At 33.4% G+C, this 24,274-nt stretch overlaps 2 protein-coding genes across 4 annotated transcripts; one reads left to right on the top strand and one right to left on the bottom strand.

Annotated features, from left to right (window-relative positions):
• Window positions 1-5,615: 5,615 nt before the first annotated feature.
• Window positions 5,616-11,487, top strand: LOC110030839. Of its 2 annotated transcripts, none has more exons than XM_020733771.1 (8): window positions 5,616-6,294; window positions 8,290-8,408; window positions 8,923-9,279; window positions 9,369-9,600; window positions 9,711-9,864; window positions 10,614-10,701; window positions 11,045-11,100; window positions 11,267-11,487. In XM_020733771.1, the coding sequence occupies exons 1-8, from the start codon at window positions 5,707-5,709 to the stop codon at window positions 11,329-11,331; spliced, it is 1,659 nt and encodes a 552-aa protein (XP_020589430.1). In that variant the 5' UTR covers window positions 5,616-5,706; the 3' UTR covers window positions 11,332-11,487. The 2 variants fall into 2 exon arrangements, with proteins under 2 accessions (XP_020589430.1, XP_020589429.1); XM_020733770.1 differs by having other exon boundaries at window positions 10,605-10,701; window positions 11,267-11,482.
• Window positions 11,488-20,922: 9,435 nt separating this feature from the next.
• Window positions 20,923-21,735, bottom strand: LOC110030840 (metacaspase-4-like). Of its 2 annotated transcripts, none has more exons than XM_020733773.1 (2): window positions 21,309-21,735; window positions 20,923-21,051 (listed from the first exon to the last, which is right to left on the bottom strand). In XM_020733773.1, the coding sequence occupies exons 1-2, from the start codon at window positions 21,652-21,654 to the stop codon at window positions 21,041-21,043; spliced, it is 357 nt and encodes a 118-aa protein (XP_020589432.1). In that variant the 5' UTR covers window positions 21,655-21,735; the 3' UTR covers window positions 20,923-21,040. The 2 variants fall into 2 exon arrangements, with proteins under 2 accessions (XP_020589432.1, XP_020589431.1); XM_020733772.1 differs by lacking the exon at window positions 20,923-21,051 and adding an exon at window positions 21,062-21,213.
• Window positions 21,736-24,274: the final 2,539 nt, after the last annotated feature.

Below are 24,274 nucleotides of genomic sequence, written 5' to 3'. Positions count from 1 at the left end.
AAGAAGAAGAAGATGCATAGAAAAGGTAAAGAAAAGAAAACAAAACAAAAGTTTTACCCACTCAACAAAAAAACTGGCAGCAAATAGCCACCATCTCCGACTACATCACAAATTCAAATCACAAATTCAAATCGAAAATGCATAAGAACCCTAAATCAAACATTCAAATCGAAAATGCAGCAACACAATAAGAACTTAATGCATTAATTTTTTTCTTTCTTTCTCTTGCCTGCAACTGCACCTGCACCTGCCCCTGCCCCTGCACAGCCGAATATCCCGTTCAGACATTGCGACACCTTCCCACATAAGATTTTCAGTCTTGGCTGTCGCACATCACTACCGGATATTCGCCGTCGAGAGAGAATGCGCATGATCCTCACTACTTTTCCCATGCTACTCTTCCCATAACCCTTTCGGATCTATTTATAAACATCATTTTTGGATCTATTTACACATGTCCATCTCAAGAACTTAACACTTTCTTCGGAACGCTGGCCCACCAGCGAAGCATGACCTACGTGCTGATGATATTATTAGAATTGCAATAGCTACTATTATAATGTTATTTTCATAAAATAATATCATAATACTGCAAAAATAACTACTAAATACTATCAACCTCACATGAACTATTTTGAAAACTCCTGGTGTAATATTTTCTCACTACTTACAAATTGATATTTTTTTTAAATATTATATTAAAATAAATACATATGTTTGAATATTTTTTTAAATACATTTATTTTAATATAATAATTAAAATAAATTTAAGTAATCATATATTATGATTTTATCGCATAATTAGTCCGCAGCGAACAATAATAACATCATCGTATCGATAATATATATATATAAATTTATAATAGCATATTCAATGAATTAAAAAAAAAAAAACTAATTCATATAAGAACTTTGAAAATAAGAAAACAAATTAAGGCTTTCTGTGCATAAATTAACACACACACACACACACACATATATATATATATATACAAATTTTCCCAATTTATTTTGATCTGTTTATAATGATCTTCATTGAATCTAAAAAAAAAAATGATTCAGTCAAAAAAATGACACGTGTCCGCCAGGCTTTCCCCACAGCTGAGGAATGTAGGAAAAGGCGGCACTGAGATTATGACCAACAAAAGGATAAAAGCCACGTGATTAATTAAAATGACATCAAGATAATACTTGGCTGCCGTGGGTGTTTGCGTGGCGACCGTTGGTTGGCCAGCACTTGCCGCCACGGTTGAGATGAATTTGAAAATCAGTCCTTGGAAAATTCTTCAAAAATAAACTAAAAGACCGTTAAGGATGGTTTCACTGTCAGTTTAGACTCGACGGACCGAAGCAGATTTTTTTTAAAAAAAAATTTGTTAAATTTATAATAGCTGATTCAAGGAATTAATACAATTAATACATATACAGTTTTTGAAAATAAGAAAAAAAAAAAAAGACTTTCTGTAAATAATATTACGTGTGAGTGGGGTCCGCATCATCTTAACAAAATAATACCAGATAATATTCCTTAAGAAAAATAAGGCTACGTCGGTTGTTAGTACTTAATGCTATTAAAATATGCGGTTTTATTAGGTACAGTATTTTTTTTTAATATTTTACCTAAATTAAAATTTTTATATCTAATGTGTATTTTTTTAATATCTGAATAAAATTTTCTTATCTATATATATATATATGGATATTAATTCATCCGTTTGTTAGTTTATAAGATTACAAATGAATGAAAATTGAAAGAATGCATACAAAAAACATAGTATCTAAACTTGAAACTTTACAGGGTGCAAAGCATAAATATCCAATTTTGTAGGATCGTAATTGAAATCACTATATATATTTTGGGCTTCGTGTCCTGCTCCCATTCCCCCGCACGCACCGCCCGCTACCCTGAGCCGCAATTTAAGAATAGTTTTTGATCTTAATTCTTGATTATGGATGGTACTAACCACTAAGGGCTTTTACATTCGCTTAAACTCATAAATTTTGTTTTCAATTTAAAAATAAAAAAAAATGAGAATTTTATTTTCATGGTTAAAATAAATGAAAATATATAAATAAAATTTTAAAATGTTTTTGCTATTTACAACAATTTTGTAAATATGTATCAACAAGCTCTTCTCATCCAAATAATAAAATTTTAAAATGTTTTTAAAGTTATTTTTGCTTGAATATAATATGAAGATAATTAATATTATCTTCTTCTCAAAATAAATTTAATAATTTTAAGATTCATCATGATCATTTTCAGATTTGAATATCTTTATGTAGTTTTATTTTTCATTTATAATACTATTTTCTCTCCAAAACTTTCAATTTATCATTTGCCACTTTATAATGAACTTTAATCTTTTTTTTTTTTAAATCCCGTAGGAATTTTTTTTTTTTAAATCCTGTAGGAAATTTTATTTCATAAAAAAAAATAGTTACAGGGGGTGTGGCCAATAGTTATACTAAACCCCACACACATACAACTCACTAAAAACAAATAAAATACCTAAAAACTGTTAGCACAAATGCAACTCACGCAAAAAAAAAAAAAAGAAAAAAAAAATTATTATCAGCACGAATATAAGGAATACCCAGGCAGTCCCCTTTAATCAAACGAGAAAACTTTAACGGAAAAATAATTGAAAAGTTAAATTCTTGAGAACTCAAACCTCTTCTCGCATCCCAATTAGCACATTGATTCATTCACGATGAATAAACAGTCACTGTAAATGCACATGATTGAGTAAAGCAATTTTTTTTTTCATATGAACTATCAAAAGCCAAGGATACTCATTTTTCTTATTACAATAGTTCCACAACTCCATAGAATCCATTTTGATCTCAATATTATCCCAAACACAGCTGGCAGCCAAATTCATAGCCACAATCACCTCCTTCAGCACAGATAGGAGAAGCTGCTAAAACTTGCACAAAATACCACAACAGACAAGCAATATTAGAATTTCGCCACATACCACATATTCCAGCAAGCAAATTATTTCAATTACCATCTGTTTTGAATTTCAAAATACCTTTCTTAGGTTTCTTCCACAAAATAACTCATAGGAATAATAATATTATACTGATTAAATACCTTCAGCAGGTCCATGCGCACCGATTTTTTAAATCTGTTATAACTAAGCATTAAAAAAAAAAATTATAATGTAAATAAAACAGGAGAACATAGAAATCAAATTACCCGTATGCTTAGCCTCATTCTTAGCAATCCAAAGAAATCAAAAGACTATAATACGATTATAAGCAAAAAACAAACCTCCTCCATAATCTCTCCAACATTTAGTACAACCGATAATGAAATTCATAAGGACATTTTTAATCTTTTTATCACAAAGAGTAAAAAACCTTGGATCAAATATCTTTAGCAAAAAAAAACAGTTAACAAAAAGATGCTTCACATTTTCCTCATTTTGATTACACATAAAGCATCTAGTGGATAATCTCAAACATTTCACCATAAGATAATCTGTAGGAATAATATGACCAAAAAGCCTCCAAAAGAAAAATGATTGAGACTGTTTAACAAAAGAATTCCAAGCCCAATTTAAATCCAAACTATCAAAAATTGCAAAAACTTAGCAAAAGTTTTAGAAATAGAGCTGCCACATTGTCCTTTAATCTCGATTCCATCATTACCAACAGTGATAGGAAACTTAGTAATCATATTAGCATCTTCCAAACTAACCAAATTTCTCAACTTCTATAAATCCCATGTATCATTGCTACACCAATCTTTGACAACAAAAGTCACCTCAAAAGGACCCATATAAGAATTAGCCAAAGGAGCTTTCCCTAACCGATTATCATACCAAAAGCTACAGCTCCTAGCTCCCATTACTCTATTACTAACATCCCAACGGAAAAACTCCTCATTAACTCTAGCAGCTTTAAGCATTTCCTTCCAAACAAAAGAGTCAGAATGATTTTGAATAATGAAAAAAGGATGAGAATTACCACAATAATTATCTCTCATCAAGCAGGACGAGAAGGAATTATCATTTCTGAATTGAAACTATAACTTCATAAAACCAAATTTCATATTATCATTAATGCTTCTACAACCCAAACAACCATAATGAGTAGGTTTATACGTTTTCAACCAAATCATCCAATGAATTTTGTGATTTTTACCAGCCCAAAGAAGTTTATTAAAGATATTCTCAAGTTTTTTGATCAAAATGTTAGGAATTTTCATAAAAAAAAAGTATGAAGAGGTATAGAAGTAATCACACTTTCAAGTAAAGTAACTTTACCTCCAAAAGACAAAAGTAAATTCTCCGAAGACATGATCATCTTATTGATCTTATCAATAAGACTATCAAAAGATGAACTTTTCTTTTACCTTTATCAAGATTGAAGCCCAGAAAAGTAATATATAAACTTTATTTAATACATTTAGTATAGTCTTGTACCCATTTTTTTTTTTCATTGTAGAAATCCATTTAGAGCAATACAAACTGTATTTATTTGAATTAAATACCAAACTGGGAGCATCTTGGAAATGATTAAGACCATCCCATAATCTTTTGATAGACCTCTTATTAGCATTGGAGAAGGTCACCAAATCATCAGCATAAGCAAGATAATATATCCCAAAATTACCCTTGATAGCATAATACATATTGAGATAATTAGAGAACACACTGTTGAGATATCTGGATAAGTAGTCAAAAGCCATAATGAAGATAATAGGAGAAAGAGGGATCTCTCTGCTTGATCCCCCTAGAAGACTTAAGAAAACCTCATTTATTACTATTTATCAAAATAGAATAATAATTATTCTCAAGAATTTTCTTGATAAAAAGACAGGAAGCTTGATTAAAACTTTTTGCCTTAAAAACCTTCAGAATGAAATTCCACTTGATAGTATCATAGGTTTTTTTAATATGCATTTTAAAAATAACATTTCCATTTCTTCATTTTTTATCAAGCTCCAAAACCAACTCATGGGAAAGCAGAGCATTCTCACCAATAGATCTGACTTTAACAAAATCAAATTGTTACTTAGAAATCAAAATATTGAGATGATCTCGAAACCCGCTAACCACAATTTTAGAAATAAACTTAGAAACCACAATATTAAGACTTATTTTATGCATGAAGTTATCCCAATGTAAAACATTCTTGTTCATAGGAACAAGAACCAAATTTGAAGCTTTAAAATATTTGGGAATTGATCCTCATTTTTTATTAGGATATGCACATCAATATTATTAATATTTATTAATCGGAATGTATAGCTATGCATCCCTACTTGAGTGACACGTCGACGCTCACTTAAAATTTATCAAAATTTCATAAATCAAAATTTATATATCTAATATCTATTTTCTTATATCCCTTGCATCACCCTAATTTCTAAAATAATATCAAAATCATTACCGATTTACTAAAACTAATTTATTTAAAATAAAAAAAAAATTGCTTGCATGTATATTTAAATATCATTTAGGCATTATGCTGCTATATAAATTCAGGGTTATTTATGTAAATTCCAAAAAAGAACTATTTTTCGGCAGAAATGAAAAAAAATTGAAATTTAAAAAGGCCATATATTTCCTAGGATATTTCCGTTGGCGCTCTCGCCGCTCATCTCGCCAACGAATCCGTTCTCTTAAAAGGGCAACACATTTTCCCCATCAATCCCACCCTTAGCACCAAAGTTTCAATTTTTATTCTTCCATGGCGTTCTCCGTTGCCCGAATGCCCGCCGGCAATCTCTGCTTGCCGGCGACAGGAGCTCGCCGGAGACAATCGCCGATCCTCGATCGGTGGGACAGACGACATGCCTGTGAGATGATCGCCACCATCGAACGGCAGAGTCATGAAGCCGAGCTCTCTGCTCTCTCCAATCTCCGCGCCTCGTCTCTGATACAGATGTGGAGGGAGATGGAGGCCGAGGCCAGTCCTCGCGGCGGCGCGGCTTCGACAGCGGCGGAGCTGGTGTTCGGCGGGTCGGATGCGGAGAACGAAAGGGAAAGAAAAGGGGTTGGGAAGATGGTGAGGTCGATGAGTCTCAAGATGTCGTCTTGGACGTCTTCATCGAGCGACGAGTTGGAAATGATGGCGGGGACTAAAGAGCAGTTTCAGAATGGGCTGACGGCGGCGAATTTGCCGGCGTTCGGCGGTGGAGGGAAAGTGGTGAGGGTGAGGGGAAGGAAGGAGATGGAGGGGTTGGTGATGAGGATGAAGGAGGAGAGGCTGAGAGAGATCGCGGAGCTTGCTGAGGAACAGAGAGTCTCTCGATTCCCTTTCCGCGGGAAGATTCAGGTGGTTTCATTCAGCTTTAGATACTAATTTTTTCTTAAAATTATAATTTTGGATTAGATATTTACACTCTCTCTCACTTATCCATACTTTCAATGCCTAACAAAAAATATTAAATGTTCTAACAACACTACTCTTGAGTTCAAATTAGACTTTTTGATCATGCCCAAGAAATAAAGCATGAAACTAGAGAGAAGAGAGGGTAGGGGGGCTTGTCTTGCAGGGGCAAAGAGGGATTTTCCCTGGCTCTTTCGCTCTATTATTCTACACAAATTACGATTACAAATGAGAGGAGAAAGGGAGTGAGCTCCCTACATGGGGCTTAAAAGAGAGAGCTTAGGGATCATTTTACATATACCACGGGTCCTCAATTTATAGAATTACAAAGAGAGAGAAATATAATATTACATATTAACCCTTGCTTTAAGGAGGTTATTGTGGGGCATTTTAGTCTTTTTTGGTAGTGCATGCTGCTTCTTACCTCATCAATCGTTGGATCTGGGCTTCGGTCATCAGCTAGTTGAAAAAATAGCCGGTGGAAGCAGGTCGGGTGAAGCTTGCCGCGTGAAGCATGCCAGGTGAAATTAGACCGGGTGAAGTTAGGGCGAGTGGACCTAGGCCTAGTGGAATTAGGCTGAATCAAGGAGGACGGCTGAGGGGGTGTTCGACCAAGTAGGGCCAACCGGTTGAGTGGTTGATGCAATCTCCAAAAGCGAGCTTACATGTGTCCAGCTTGTCGTTTAATCGATGAAAAATCTCCCCAAGTCATTTTCTTGTCGTACAACTACAATTCATTTTTTGCACTTATATCAAATCCAAAACTTATGTGTAAGAGAGTGATTTAGTTTGTCGAAAAAGTGATCTGATTATCGTATTGTAAATAGAAAAAATTAATGCTATGCACATAAATATTTGGGGTTCTAATATACTTACCACCCAAAACATTGAGCATAACATTTTAACCACCCAAACTTTAAATATTACATTTTGACCACTTTTTTTAATTTCAACCATCCTCTTTTACCCACTATTGAAGGCTTTGAGTAGATGTTTTAGGTGGTTAAAATGTTATATTTAAAGTTTTGGTGGTTAATATGTCATATTCAATATTTTGGGTGATTAGAATCCCCCTCCCCCTCTTTATATATATAAGAAAGTTTGAGTGTGAAGCAAGAAAGTTCAACTTTTTCAAAGTGAAATACACCATCTTATGCATAGGTTTATAGCAGCAAATTATTATAGTTATAAATATCAATTCATAAGAGTTCGATATATAAATACATTGAAATTGTGTGGTATGTATCTAAAATTTTCAAAATTGAACTATGTGGATTGTATCTTAGAATATTAGCAAGTATTTTCATTCACGACTAAGTTAACAAACACCCAAACAAGTTAGCATTTCTTCATATTTTATCTTCACTTTTTTCTTGAGCTTTTAAGCAACTTTAATTTCAGTACATTTGTTCACCAACATTGTCAATCAATCTTAAATCACAACGAGAGAGAGCCGAGGAAGCTTTTGAATTTTTGCGTAAAAAAATAATTATTACATTCTCGAATGCACAACACATTGATTGGAAGCAAACTTAAGATTTCTAAGTTGCAGGGTCTAAGTTGCAAGGTGCGAGCACTCGCTCTGCCCAACTATCCCACCCCTCCTCCCCCACCTAAGCACTATCTCACACCTAAAATTTCATATTTACATGCATAACACTTCAGTGCTTTAAACCTATACATAAAAATGTGTAGTTCATTTTTAAAAAGTGGTAATAGTGCTATCTTTAATGTGATATTAAAGATTTGAGTGATATTTGTGTAAATACGAAAGTTTAGGAGTGAGGTCTATAAATACATTAGAATTGTGTTCTTTGAATGTAAATAGCCCAAAAAGAAGAAGAAGAGCTCTAATTACCAAGCTAAAAACTCATTTTCGCTCAATATGTAATATAAAAAGGCTCTTCAGAATACATTAACTTTTTTTTTATCTATCTCCAGTCATTGATTAGGCTAAGATTCCTCCGACAACAAGCAGCAGCCACCAAAGACCAACACCAACGGTCAATAAAATTTGAATCTGAGGAATTACAGGGAGGATCAAACGGTATATTCTTGAGGTACTTGCGTAAATTCCCTATTATTATTTCAATTTCAGGTACCAACCAATTCTTATTTATTTACATTTTTAAAACCTAAACTTTAACATTCACTTTAGATAATACTCAAATATTTAACATTACATGGAAAATATCATTGATACTAATTTTTCTAAAGTGGAATACATCTTTCCATTCATATGTTTTAAGGTGATCATGACAATAAAATATTAGATATCTAAATATCATCAAAGTTTAGATGTTAGATATGTAAATATATAAGAAATGCATGTTTTGTATGTGAATCTCTCAAGAAGAAGCTTTGTATTACCTAATCATATTAGATTTTTCTTAATTTCACAAATGGTTTTTAAGTAAAGGGACACTTACAGACATACCACACGATTCATGTGTATTTAAATAGCTAACAGCTAAACATTCATATTTACGTACATACCGCTTAATATTATCTGTGATATTGAATTTCAATTAAATCATTAGCTCTCAATAATTGGCTGTAATTGAATTTTTCAAGGGAAATAACTCAAGATATAACTCAGCATTATGCAAACAAAATTGAGTCAGAGGATCATACGACTGATTTTCAAAATTCAGATTTTGGCATTTCAGTCAATCCTTCTGAAACTGAAGAAAGTCAGTTCACAGAATTATTCAGAGCAGAGGATCTTCAAATAGAAAACCAGAAATCTGATGCTTCTAGCAATGAGAGAATTTCATGGGAAAATTCAACTGATTCAAAACTACCCGATGATTCATTGCAAATCTATCAAAGAGAGATTTTGATAGACGAAACTGAGAATTTCACGCGCTCTAACTGGTTATTCGAGCAGAGTTTCGCCGAAAACGTCGAAATCCGAGAGCTACTTGACAGGTTTAATTGGCAGATTACTTTTTATGTTTGTCGTAGAATTTATGAGAATTTAGTTCCAGGTTCTGATGCTTGGTCTGATTCTTGATCAGGAAAACTGTTTCGAATTTCCTTGCTGGCGAGTTATCTCACAAATTGAACCAGCTGATTATGTCATTTATAGAAAAAAAAGGTTTGCAGTATGATGATAAGGGAAGAGAAGGGTGTGAAGAAGAAGAAGAAGAAGAAGAAGAAGAAGAAACAATGTGGAGGCGAAATTATGAGGATTTTTCTGATCAAGATCCTTCTGAATCATTTATGCAAAATTCGTCGGCAAGCGGGAAAGTAGGATATAGTTTCCTGACTAATATGTTTGAAATAAGTAACTTTTTTTTAAAAAAATTGGATGAAATTTACATTTTTTTGAGTTCCTCTATGGTTTTGTGATGTGATAGGACGAGGATGCTATGAATGATATGAGAGATGGTTTTGCACAAATACAGAGTGAACTTTCTGAGCTAAGAAAGATGGTGGAGAGTTGTTTGGAATGGCAGAAGAGGATAGATTTCTCTATCAATGAGGAGTTTTCTTCTGCTATTAATCAATCAGGTAAGACTTTGCATCTTATTAATTATTGTTATGCATGTAAATATGAAACTTTAGGTGTGAGATATGTAAATACATCAGAATTGTGTGCTATGTATGTAAATGGCCCTAAAAAATAAGCCCATGGCTTTCTGATTGATGTCAATGCTGTTTTTACGATGAATATGATGGAGTGCTATTAAATATCTATCATGAAAATAAAAAAAGAATTGTCCGTCATTGATTCTTCAAGCAAAATTATGGGAAGATTTACATGCATACCACTTAATTCCTATGTATTTACATCTAACACCTAAATATCAATTTTTATACATATGCTAAATTTATCAATGCATATGAAAAGGTGTATTTCACTTTCTAAATGTTAAAATAGTGGTATTTTTTATGTGATAAGAAAGGTTTTGGTGGTATGAGTATAAAAAGCAAATTTGAGGTGTTAGATATGTAAATACAAAAGAAGTTGGTGTTATGTATGTAAATGCCCCCAAGGTTATACTCTTGCAGCTCAAGTGTTAAACTATCTTCTTTTCTATCTATTAAGGATGTCTAAATATGTTAAAAGTCATTTCTATTCACTTAAAATCTCTTTCCTTCTTTATATACCAATGAAGCTACTTAACTACAGATAATTTTGACATTGATTTATATAATTTCATTAAAATTTAAACATAAAAGTTGGGTTTTTTTTGTAAGTTTTCTTGCATTATTTAAAACTCATGGTAGTTCATAAGATTATATTTCAGTGAATACAGTTAAAAGAGGGAAATCTTCACATAAAACCAAATGGAAGGACAGTTGTTGCATCTGCTGTGAAGCCCAAGTTGACACAGTATTATACAGGTATATAATTGCATATTACTTTCTCTTAAATGAACATGAGGGAAATTTACATACCCCGCACACAATTCTTATGTATTTACATGTCTCACGCCTAAACTTTCCTATTTACATACATAGCACTTTGGAGCTTTAATTTTATGCATGAAAATATATATTTCACCTTTAGAAGGTAGTAATAGTCCTATTTTTTAGGTGATATTAAGAATTTGAGTGCTGTGTATTTAAATATGAAAATTTAGAAGTGAGATACGTAAATAAATTACAATTGCGTGCTATGTGTGTAAATGCCCCAAAAATAAATAAATAATTTTATGCTAATTATATGTCTGCAATGTTCTTATAGATGTGGGCACATGTGTGCCTGTTTCAAGTGTTCTCAAGGTCTGCAATGGAGCAATGGTAATTGTCCCATTTGTCGTTCTACAATCATTGATGTTGTTCGAGTATATCCAAACATCTAAAATTTAAGCTTTCATTTGGTTACTTTCTTTATTTTTGTCAAAAAAAAAAAAAAAAAAGGGCCAGCAAAATATAGAGACTGATTAAGCTGTTTTTGAAAAGGTAGAATGTGTAGTGGCTCAAAGAAAAAGAAAACTAATAAAGTTCTGGAATACGAATCATACAAAATGAAGCCCAATTTTGAGGATGCAACACCTTACCAACCATTCAGGTTTTGATAGTTTTAGTTGTATGTATCTGATTTTCTTTTGCTAAATATATCACATTGCAGTTCCTGGCCAACAAGGTAGTGATTACTAGAAATAATATCAATTTCTATTGTTACAAAATGGAAATTCTTATTATGATTATTATAAATAATATCACTTTGTTTGAAAATGTTTGGAAGGATTCTGAGTGATTGGAGCTCGGTTTAATGCGGTTCATGAGCTAATCTTGGTAAGAATAAGTTTGAGCCTTTTTAAGCCTCGTCTTAACACATTGTTAGCTTGATTCTGTAATTCTAAAATTAAATGTAAAATACAATTGTAATGATTAGAATTTATGGGTTTAAATTTCTTATTACTTCTCTATTTAAATGCAAATTGTATCCAACTCCTTCAAATGTCTTAACGCATTGTTAGCTTGATTGTGTAATTCTAAATAAAATGTAAAATGCAATTGTAATGATTATAATTTATGGGTTTAAATTTCTTATTACTTGTCTATTTAAATGCAAATTGTATCCAACTCCTTCAAAATTCAAACTTAGAAAGCCCTTCGGGGCTTAGTAGGTGTTGGATTCAAATATGTCTTGTAGATCATGTCAAAGGAATAGAGCGTTGGGCTGATGAAAGGAGATTGAGAGAGGGATAGAAAGAGAGAAATAGAAGAAAGAAGAGTAAGACTTCCCCCACTGGAGGGGGAGAGAAATGGGGTGTTCCCGAGATCGATGACCCATTTTATTTCATTTGAACAAATGAGTTACAAGAGAGGGGAGCCAAAAGTTTCTCTTATATCATATAGCTCTCCTATTTATAGAAGATAGGAGGGCTAAAAAATATAAAAATTAGATATTTAGTCCCGCTTTAAAGCGAAGAGAAAAGGGCGTTCTAGTCCCCGTCTTATTCCGACCATTATATTATCTCGAGATCCGTGCAAAATATTTTTGAGTATACATATTAAGTTCCTCAATTTTTTTGTTTCTTGATAGTGACAACTGCAATAAAAATAAGAAAATTTAACAAATAAATCTTGAACACATAATTTGCTAATGATACTCCCTGTTAGACGTTTTTGCGCTCGATTTTGGTATCTTTGTCATCATCTTCTGGATTTATTATTATGGAGTTTTCTAGTCAGGGGAGTCGTCAGGTTCTGTCAGGTTCTGGTGGCAGGTCAGCAGGTCAGAGAAAGAAGTCGGTCGTTGGAGGAAAAGTAGGTCGTCGGGGAAAAAGTCGGCAGATTCTGACAATAGTTCATTTAGCCTAACGAGTATGGTGACCCTTTTAGTCTATACATGAATCCCTTTAGTTTTTTTTTCTCTTTGAGACAATGCTTCAATAAGAATGAGAAACCCATGAATACAGAAAAGATATTCTTTCCTTAGCCCTTAACTTAGTTTATTTAATAGCCATTTCATTAACCTTTGATGAGTACATTTTTTTTAGAAGATTATTGTTTAAGTTTGTGGATTTTTTGGATATGATGTTTGTCCAACTCAAGTTACACCCCTTACGGAGCTTGTCGTTGTCAGGTGGCGAGTCATCTTTGTGGTCAAAGATGATCGTTGTACAAACCCTCGTGGAGATTGTCGCTGTCGAGTAGCGAATTGTCTATGGGGCTGAAGATGTTAGTCGTATAGTGTAGGGTGGTGAATCTTTGTTGAGTTTGTCGTTGCCGAGTGCCAAAACGTCTATGGGGCCGAAGATGATTGTCGTACACCCCTCGCGGAGCTTATCGCTGTAGGGTGGTGAATCTTCTCTGGAGTCAAAGAAAATTATTGTGCATCCCTCACGGAGCTTGTCAATGTCAAGTGGAGAATCGTCTCTAGGCCATAAGAGCACGGTTCTAACCTTTTACTTGCATATGTTCCTGTTTGTTCGATCGAACCTCCTTCTTAGGTTAGGTCCCCTCTCTATCAGAGGAGGCCGCCTAGACTCTTCTCCAGGATGATTGTCATCGTACTCTTCACAAAGCTTGTCGCTACTGAGCAAGGAATCATCTCTGGATGTTTGTCTGATATGAACTACGAGACTTGAGCTCATTGTAAGAAAAGACTCGTGACTAGCCCTTTGTGAATTTTTACCGATGGGATGTCCATGGCATCATTGTCGGTTTTTCTACCCAGGTTTGAAGTGGGGAGCATATAACATAAGCCCCATAGGTGATGAAGCAGCCGGTCGAATGGGGAAGCGTTTGAAGGAAAAACAGTCGTGAGACTGTCCATGCAGATTTTTTTCTCAACAGAGAGGCAGAAAACATATGTGATCTCTAGATATGGAAGTGGGGAGCAGATCGATGGGAGAATAGATGGAGTTTCTTTGTGATCGCCTGTGATGGCAAAATAAATGGAGTGAATCGAGTAATGTGCTAGTTTTCCTTATGCTTTTTGCTAGCAGTATTGCCGTTACTCATCTTCTTGTTAATGATATGATTCACGCTCATCAAATTTATGTATGAAAACACGTATTTTATCTTTCAAGGAGCTAGTGATTGCAGTATTTTTTATGCATGTAAATGCACCTTTTTATTTCAACTTTAGATGTAATATATAACTCTAAATTAATAAACTTATGCATAATCCAAAAATAGGTTTTTTGACTCCCCCCGCTTGTAACCTCTATTTTGATGGAATAAAATGAGTCCATGAGCCCGGAAACACCCCGATTCACCCCCGAGGGGGCAAGTCTGCCTTTCTATATCTTCCTCTCTCTCTCTTTCCCTCCCTCGTTCTTCTTTCCTTGGCCTCGTGCTCTATTCTTTGGGCACGATCTACCAGACGGATTTGAATTCAATACCAACATATGCACTATCATTTCTTATCATTTTTTACCTCATTAAGATTGTAGAAAGGTCTTAAACAAATTGAAACTATATATACAATTGTTCTTTCTAAAAGATACTAATCCATAAAAAAAGTACCAATCAAAGTTGATAGCAATGCAAGTATCCTATATTGAATGCTTGCACAAAATCACCTTGTATTCTACCCTTGCTTGCACAAAACTGCAATACCATCATTTAAAGAAAAATAAGTTGCAAATCATTAAAGTTATATTATTTCAAAGGAGGCTAAAATGTACAAATGGTAACATAATACTTGTTAAGAAAGGTTAATAACTTTGATGTCCCCTGTACCTTGTTACAAAATGTGAAATTTATATAATACAATCCAAACATAGATGCATGATGAGATAACTTATAATAGTTAATGACAATGATTTTTTTCTTCCATAACTATTTCTGAAACAATCATTTTTTCACAAAAGAATTGCAGTTATGTTTGCACATAATGATGAATGATATGTACCTATAACTCTGCCGCACACCCTGAAAGTGAAATTTGATTAAGGATTTAGAGTTAAATATGGTGTTAATTTCACAAAAAGAAAAACATTTAGCTTAATATATACTCTTATGAAATTGAAGTGAGTTGCGAAAGTTGTGATTGTACTTGAGAATTACAAGAACTGTAGGATTCTTAGCTTAGTACGCACTCTTCTGAAATTGAAGTGAGTTGCAAGAGTTGCGATTGTACTTAGAGTTACGAGTTGTAGGATTCAAAGCTTTTGTCAATATTGACCTCCTTCAGACCTCTTGCTCACTTGACTTCTGTGAAAAACAATCTTTTTCCATCAAATCTGAGTCTATTAATTCCACCTCAATCAATTGCATCAATGTTTCATTGATCCCATAAGATGTCGGTGAGACCTACAATACTTTATAGCACAACATGTTGGCTCGTAAAGAGAAACATAAAGTTAAGTTGATTGTTGTCGAGATGAGAATGCTCAGGTTGATGAGTGACTTTACACTTCGAGATAAAATATGAGACGGAAACAAGTATATCGGTGAAAGGGTTAGAAAGGCTCCAGTCGCCGACATGATTATACAGAGCCACATTAGATGATTTGGACATTTTAAACGTCGACCATTTAATGACTTTGTTAGGAGAGTATGTTGTGGTATGTATAACATTAAACAATCGACGACGAAACGAAAAATTAAACGAGAAAATTCACACAAAAAAAGAACACACAGATTTACGTGGTTTGACAAATTGGCTACTTCCAATGAGTCGTAGAGGATTTTATTATTTGAGGAATTTATACCATCACTGATCACGTTGACAATTATAAGAAGAACTTCTCACCTCCTCTCTCTCTCTCTCTCATTTCTCATCTCTCCTCTCTCTCTCTCTCACTTTTCCTCTCTCTCCTCTCTCTATGAGCCACTGAGGGAGAATTAAAAGTATAAACGGAGAAGAACGAAGCCTTACAATTCTTGTCATGCTTGGAGTTCGACATCAGAAGCTGCGAGATATTTTTTTTTTTATCTTATAAAGAACGTTTAAAACTATAATAATAGTAACTATTAGCGCTTTGGGAAATTTGGGCGCAGAAAAGCCTGCACATCCTGAGCTATGAGAAATTTCAACGTAATTTCAAGTAATTTTTTTTTTCTTAGTTCCAATAAAGATCATTATAAATCAGAAGAAATGGTTGAGCTTAGCATGGGAAAAACTGTGAGAATCATTCGCATTCCCTCTCGACTGTCCTCTCGACGGTCCGGCGGTAAAGATCATAACAGGAGAGAGACGCCGGAGAGGTGGTGTGTTGTGGCTGTGTTGGTGGTTGGGTAGTGGCTCTGTTTATGTTGTGATGGCTTTGGTTATGTTGTATGTTGATAGCAACATTTTGGGTGTGTGATGGTTGTATGTAATTGCCTTAAAAGAAAATTTTCATTAAAAAAAAAAATCTAAGATTATAAATTAAAAATGATTAATTTATGTTTTTATTAAACAATTTTTTCGGGCTCGAGCCCTAAATCTGACTATCTGTTTTTTTTTAATTTAAATTATATTTTACATGTAATTCTAAAAATACAGAGCTATCTTTTTTTTTACCTCTTTTCATAAAATAAAATTAAATTAATTATTTATTCTATAGATAATAGATTATGATATCTTAGCTATGCACATTTACAGAGTTACAGTCTCTTTAATTAATCCAACCGGGCCCACCTCGGACTAACAATCTCCTTTATTTCTCCTTCAAATTTTAGAAGCCATCGAGTTTTTTTAGTTCATTATTATTACTATTTATTATTTATTTTAAATTTAGTTTTCGATCTGCTTCATTAAGAATTTGCATTGAAATTTTGATCGATATATATTTTCTCTCTGCACTTTTTGTTTTCCAATTTTCAATTTCTTTTTTTAATTTGATTGCTAAAAAAAAGAAAAGACTTTATTGTACACATGATTCTGCTACCATTTTATTCTTTATTTTTTTTATCTTCATCATAAATAATAACTAGTTTAATTTATGAGATTGAAATTTAATTTTTCAAATTAAATTTAATGCTTTGATCTATATAGTTCAATCTGCATATTCGTATAATCGAAAATTTTGCAATATGATGTTATTATATAACTCTCATCATACCATACAATAACATAATGTTATTATATAATATATTTTCTATATACGTACATCTCATCAGTAAAGCTCAATCAATGAAATCAACTTTAAACCCTATCAATTCAATTATATATTAAAAAAAAAAAAAGAACTTGCCTTATACAAGTGAGAGCCTTATACAAGTGAGAAAGACAGCAAATTTTTCAATAATTATAAAGTGGCATATGATAAGTTGAAATTTTTGGAGAGGAAATTGTATTAAAAATGAAAAAGAAAATAGATAAAGATAATAAAATTTGAAAATGATCATGATGAATCTGAAAATTATTAAATTTATTTTTGAAAAGAATATAATATTAATTATCTTTCCATTTTATTCAAGTAAAAATAACTTTAAAAACTGAGTAGTTTAAATCAGTTTGGATGAGAAGAGCTTGTTGATATCTATTTACAAAATTGTTGTAAATAGCAAAAACATTTTAACATTTTATTTATATGTTTTCATTTATTTTAACCATGAAAATAAAATTCTCATTTTTTTTTATTTTTAAATTGAAAACAAAATTTATGAGTTTAAGCGAATGTAAAAGCCCTTAGTGGTTAGTACCATCCATAATCAAGAATTAAGATCAAAAACTATTCTTAAATTGCGGCTCAGGGTAGCGGCCGGTGCGTTCGGGGGAATGCGAGCAGGACACGAAGCCCAAAATATATGTAGTGATTTCAATTACGATCCTAGAAAATTGAATATTTATGCTTTGCACCCTGTAAAGTTTCAAGTTTAGATACTATGTTTTTTGTATGCATTCTTTCAATTTTCATTCATTTGTAATCTTATAAACTAACAGACGATGAATTAACCTTTTAAAATTCTTTTACCCATAACTTGACTCTCTGGTTATGGGTAGTCTAAGTAGATACTTCTTTCGCGGATATTAGTTTAAGGTGTCTTCACCCGAACTTGTTTTGGCGGATCTTCTTAACCTATCCTTGCGAGATTTATCGCACGTAGACTCTCTACGTTTTACTTTTTCTCTTGTTTGTCTCTTTGTCGTATGTCTCTTTTTATTCGATTCTTCTCCTCTTCAAATCATTTATATGGTTCGGGAGGGAGATTTATTCGAATGGGGGAAGTATACGACGATCAACAAGCTAACGATTCATTTTAAAATAAAAAAGAGAAAAATGAATGGAAACAGTGGCGTGATAACTAATTTTTGTCGATCACATATGGACACCCTACACCTATGATACCCAAAAATTGATGCCAACAAGCTTTTACATTGAGAAATGAGCTCTCATCTTGCCATGATCTCTCTCTCAAATCACCTTCATACAAAATCTCCAAGATTCTCTCCTCACTCTCTACAAGTTATCCTCTTCTTTCTCTAACAAACTGATTTTCTTTCCTTAGTCACCACTCTACAAGCCTCCCTCATAATTTATAACAAATGAGTCTTCCACAAGTAGACCCGGTTCACCAATTGGAAGCTTCCATAATTTTTTAACAGCTTTGATAGAATTATGAGTATGTCATTGCCTTAGTTTGCTAATTGTGAGTCATTGTAACACAAACAACAAGTCTTTATCCCACAAAGTGGGGTCGGCTACATGAATCCTTTTTTAGTGTCATATTTTCATATAATTCTAATAAATTAAGTTCATTTTTTATACAATATACTCAAGTCTTTATTCCTCTATCTCAGCCTTTCTTAACATAAATCGAATTTAAAACAAATGTTCTGCTAATTGAATCATCAAATGGTCGACATGTAACGTGACCAAACCATCTAAAACGACTTTCTCTACACAAGATACTTGATAGATAATCATTAGGTAAAGAGAATAACAAAAAAGCAACAAGAAGAACAACAACAAGCTTTTATCCCACAAAGTAGGGTCGGCTACATGAATCCTTTTTTAGTGTCATATTTTCATTTAATTATAATAAATTAAGATAATTTTTTATACAATATGCTCAAGTCTTTCTGCTCAAACTCAGCCTTTCTTAACGTAAATCGAATTGAAAACATCTACTCTGCTAATCAGATTATCGGATGGTCGACATGTAACGTGACCAAACCATCTAAAATGACTCTCTCTAATTTTATGCTCCAATGGGGCTACACCAACTCTGTCATGGATATATTCATTTCGCAAAAAGAATAACAAAAAAAATTACAAAAAAAGTTATTAACTCTGAAAATAATCTCATTAGATGAATGAAAGTATAAATAAGTGTATCCACTAGTTGTAATAACCAGAGAGTTGGCAAAGCCAAAAGAAACTAAGAATTGTTGTATTACAGGTAACAAGGCACAAGGTGCTTCCTTGAGGACAAAGCTGGCTTTGCAAAGTATGTAAATAACCGTAAAGTTTTGGCTATAAAGATGCCCACAAGTAGATGGCATTATTGATATCAAGTTGATGAAGACATCATCACTAACTAAAAGTCAAGCTGAGAACCAACTATAGTGATGCATGCTTGACAAATGGGTCAAAAATGTCATGATAGTCAAGTCCTAATCATTCGTGAACCTTTAGCCAGCAATTAAGCTTCTTTGTAAATGTCAATAGAGCCGTCAAATTTATATTTACTTGAAAAATTCACTTGACCCAATAAGATTTTGAGTGAAGGTAGAGAGAACAAGTCCAATGTTCCCTTCTAAATAAGAGCATCATAATCATCCAAAATAGACCCGGACCAATTATAATCTTCTGATTGTTTGGGTTATATTTGTGGATTGAAGCTGAAGTGATAGGTTTAGTGTGATTGTGATAGTGCATTATAAATTGGTTCGTTAATATTATTTTTGGCGTAAGTAGTGTCTAATGAGTATTATCCGGGTAGAAAGGGAATGGTTTGTTTGTTGTTGTTGTTTATTATTGTAGAGGAAGGTAGAAGTTTTGGCATGGTTCATTTAGTGGAAGATTGTTAAGATGGGCATTATAGAGATGAAAGTTATAGATGGTGAGCACGAAAGTAGCCTTGCAGTGTGGAGAAGGGGTATGATATGGTGATGCCAAGAGAAGATTACTTCTTCAGATTACGAAACAAAGAAAAAGATGGAAGGGGAAGAATTTATTCAATAAATTGTACATACGGGAGAGATAGATTTTATAAGTAGTAATGTCGTGGCAAAAATATGAAGTTTGAGTGAGTATTTTAGGATGAGATGAGGTGTTTGGAGTGAGATTCAAGTTTATTTGTTTTGACAGGAAAAGACATAGGTAATAGAGGTGGCCAAATATACAAAGTTTTGAATGGTCGGAAGGCAGGCCAAAGAGGTTTTTATATGGAGAGGACACGATAAATGTGGATGTGCGCAGATGATTTATGAGATAGATTGATAAGGCAAAATTATGAATTCAAAAGAAATGTGAAATAGATGCATGGGATAAGAGAGAGAACAATCTGATAATATGTCAATGATATCTTTTATAGTACCTATTATCTTCAAGTGTGTGTGATAAGCTAGTGAGATGGAAAATATCACTGGCAAAGGTGAATTTTTCAGTATAAGGTAATGATTTTACAATTAAAATATTTCTCCAAGGCATTGAAGATAATGAAGACAGCATAAACATGAGGATTTTGCTTGTGTGGATGGTACTACATGTATTTGGTATGATGATTGACAAAAATGACAAAGTGTTTGAAACCATAATAGAATAGAATGGGTGAGGTCCACACACCCAAAAAAAATATTTCAAGAGACAAAGCATATATAATAATAGTGGCAAAGAATGAAAGGTTATGAATTTTATCGCACTGAATCATACTGCAAACTAGAGTTGATGAAAATGACAATTATAAACTCAAATTGAATCGTGAAATAATATGTTTAAGGATCAAAATTTTGGATAGTTTAATTTATAAGGCCAGTCAGATGAAGCCATCTTGACAGTAGAAAAAATTAAGTGGAGCTGATTGGAGAGAAATCATTATTTTGCTTTGATAAACTGATTTCTCTCGCACGCATCCATTACAAGAAATCAGTAAGAGATTCAGCTCTCTACAAATAAATGATTGGATTTAAAAAACTAAAACATGAAAATAAGGATGCTTTTCAAACAAGGTACAAAAAGTAGATTATTTAAGGAATTTTTACAAAAGTTAGAAAACAAAGAGGTGGGATTGGTGTGGTTTATAGGTAAACCCGTGCCATCTCCAATCATAACATCATCCAAGCCATTATACAGAGTGCGAGGAGAGAAATTGCACAGATCAGTGGTGATGTGAGAAGCACCACTCCCTAGTGGCCAGCTGCGAATGATAAAAAATGTTGTTGAAACCATAGTGGTCTTGTGATTGAATCAGTTTAAGAAGATCAGAATCTTGAGAGCTGTCAGTAATTAAATCAATAAACTCAAACCCCATCTCCAAAATCACTCCCAAGTTACTGTAACCCATCAATTCTCGCCAGAACTAACAAGTTAAATTAAAGATCAAATGAAATAAACAAATAAGAGAAAAATTAGATCCAAAAAAAGATGATGAAGAATCAAAGGGGAGAAGAGGACCAGTAATGAGATTCATATCACAGGGAACGATACACTCGTCATAACCGGTATCGTCATCTTCTCCAGTCTCAGCCGGTAATCGTGTTCCGTGTCCGCTGTAGTGAACAAAAAGGTAATCGCCGGGTTCCGCGGAGTGAACAAGGTTGGTGATGGCTCGCCGGATGTTTGCTCCGGTGGGTTGGGTGTAGGCGGTGTCACTGTCGATCAGTACCTTGATGTCACTCTCCTTGAAGCCGTAGCGATCTACCAGGCATCGATGGACTCGTCGCACGTCGTTCACGCAACCTTTCAGCTCCGCCTTGGTTCCCGGATAGTTGCAGCCGATCAGCACAGCTTTCTTCGTCATTCTTCCGCCGTCAATATCGGATTAAAGTCCGGCGATCTATGGGATTGACAGATTTCCGAAGTTTTTGGTCGGGAGCCGGCTTCCACTCTTGTAATTATGAAATGTGCGGTGTAGCCGTCAGTGTGGCCGCGGGAACAAAGAGGTAATCGCCGGTGCAGCATCGCGGTCGCCGCGTGCGGGTATAGGAACGGCTACAGGGCACGGAGCCAAAAATATTTGTGATTTCACTTTCGTTCTCAAGAAATTGTATATTTATGGTTTTAACCCTGTCAAGCTTCAAGTTTAGATACAATGTTTATTGCTTGATTCTTTTAATTTTCATTGATTTATAATCTTATAAACAAACGAACAGATTAATTTTTTAATTTAATCTTAAACGCGCTTTCTGCTACGATAATCAGGGATCTTTTTTTTATTTTTTAGGGCTGGAATTCTTCTTTTTTTTTTAATACAAAATTATTTTTTTTAATTTATATTAATAAATTCTTACATTCTTTTTGGAATATTAGCAAATAATAATTTAATGAAAATATTATTTTTTGCTGTATAATTAATGTAGCATATTTAAATTGGGTTTTTTTTTCAAAAAAAAAATAATAATTTTATTTCGTCTTAATAAATATTTACATGCTAAAAAAAATTACATATTTTTAGATAAATATGCAAGATTTTAGCCATTTTGTTCTTCCTATTTGTTCTTCCTATTTTTTTCACAATCTAAATAAAAAAGCTACAAGCTCTTTGTTTGATTTTATGAAAAAAAGTTAAAAACAGAAAGTTCTGTATTTTTAGAATTACATGTAAAATACAATTTAAATTAAAACAGTAGGCAGTTGGATTTAGGGTTGGAGCGCCAAAAACTGTCCAATTAAAGTAAAAACTTTGTATGACCGTCACTCTCTACAACCATTGCCTAATCGCCTGCTTCATCAAATAGCTCACCATCTCCGACTGCATCACATATATATCATAAGAGCCCCCACCAAGGATTCACATTGAACAAATAGCAATATAATAAGAACTTAAATGTATTATTTTTCCACTTTCTTTTTCTTAAGTGCATATGCTCCTGCTCCTGCACCGCAGAATGTCCCGTTCCAACACTTACAAAAATTATTACGTCCCTCGCCCGGAAATTGAGCCACATTCGGGCGACCTCCGCTGTATCACGACTGTCGTCCGGACGCAGCATGGGGCACCTAATAATCTGTCCAGCACTCGGGACACCTTCTCCCAGAAGATTTGAACTCTTGGCTGTCGCACCACGTGTCCGGCTTCTTCCCTGCTAAGAGCTTCACGGGCACTATCAGACCTTCCAGGGGGCAGGGAAATGATTCTCACAATTTTTCCCATGCTACTCTTTCCAAATCCCTCAACCAATTATGGGGATGTATTTATAAAGATCTTTATTAACGAGCACGCTGAAGCCAGCAGCCTCTTATTGGCAAAAGGAACAATAAGGTAGTACGACCGCAGAAATATAAATTAAGATGTTCACGTCATTCAAATATGAGATTTTATACGGCGCGGCGTTTCCTTTCATTTTTATATTTTACGCAGGTAAAATCTGAAGAAATTTCGTGAATCAGAGCTTATATGTCTTACGTGTTTATTTTATATCTGAACAAAATTTTCTTAACAATTATGTGTGTTGCATAAGAGGACTTATTCTTTTTTGTTTAGGGTTGGATCTTCTTACAAACAAGTCATACATGTGATTAAGATATATTGCTTAATATTCTTATTATATGCCTCTCACAATTGTTTAATATTCTTAATATTATTATTATATATCTGAACAAAATTTACTTAAAACAAAATATCTCGCAGAAGCTTCTTATGTCGAAAAAATTTGAAGAAAATAAAATATATTAAAAACCAGTTTAGACTCGACGGCTTAAAAAATAATTATATTAAAAATCAGTTCAAAAGTGAGATGAATTTGAAAATCAGTCATTGGAAAATTCTTCAAAAATAAACTAAAAGACCGTTAAGGATGGTTTCACTATCAGTTTAGACTCAACAAACCGAAGCAGATGAAGCAGATGAAGCAAATGAAGCAGATTTTTTTTTTTATAATTTTGTTAAATTTATAATAGCTGATTCAAGGAATTAATACAATTAATTCATATACAGTTTTTGAAAATAAGAAAAAAAAAAAAAAAGCTTTCTGTAAATAATATTACGTGTGAGTGGGGTCCGCATCGTCTTAATAAAAAAGAAAACAAAAAATTCCACCCCTAAAAGGGCAACACATTTTACCCATCAATCCCACCCTTAACACCAAAGTTCCAGGGTCTGTTTGGGTCAGCTGCAACTTATCCAACTTCTGCTGATAAACAGTTTATCCTGATATTCTGCTGATGACCAGCTGATCCGGATAAGCTGTCTGGTTGTTTGGTTAGTGCGTCTGGAAAACAGCTGATTCTGTAAAATTGACCATTCTGCCCTTGTTTTAAATAAGTTGTTTAGTTTTTTGGTTAGTGCGTTTTGTAAACAACATATTTGCAAATTTTTTTAGTTGAATGAATAATCTGTGTAGCAGAATGTTATTTTCTCAAATGTCAAGAAATGAAAATGCAAAAAAGTTTAATAATATTTATATAACTCAAAAAAGTTG

Source organism: Phalaenopsis equestris, unplaced genomic scaffold (genome assembly GCF_001263595.1).
Source record: "Phalaenopsis equestris unplaced genomic scaffold, ASM126359v1 Scaffold000761, whole genome shotgun sequence".
Lineage (NCBI taxonomy): Eukaryota > Viridiplantae > Streptophyta > Magnoliopsida > Asparagales > Orchidaceae > Phalaenopsis > Phalaenopsis equestris.
The sequence above is the reverse complement of the archived record's forward strand: the minus strand, read 5'-3'. Positions and strand labels throughout refer to the sequence as shown.

What these genes read in the sequence shown, in the direction of transcription:
- LOC110030840 (XM_020733772.1), bottom strand. Translation starts at nt 21,654, where the DNA reads ATGACGAAGAAAGCTGTGCTGATCGGCTGCAACTATCCGGGAACCAAG. An exon ending in TGATATGAATCTCATTACTG is followed by an intron (nt 21,214 to 21,308) that starts GTCCTCTTCTCC and finishes TTAACTTGTTAG; the next exon opens with TTCTGGCGAGAATTGATGGG.
- LOC110030839 (XM_020733770.1), top strand. Translation starts at nt 5,707, where the DNA reads ATGGCGTTCTCCGTTGCCCGAATGCCCGCCGGCAATCTCTGCTTGCCG. An exon ending in CTTTCCGCGGGAAGATTCAG is followed by an intron (nt 6,295 to 8,289) that starts GTGGTTTCATTC and finishes ATCTATCTCCAG; the next exon opens with TCATTGATTAGGCTAAGATT. An exon ending in ATTCGTCGGCAAGCGGGAAA is followed by an intron (nt 9,601 to 9,710) that starts GTAGGATATAGT and finishes GTGATGTGATAG; the next exon opens with GACGAGGATGCTATGAATGA.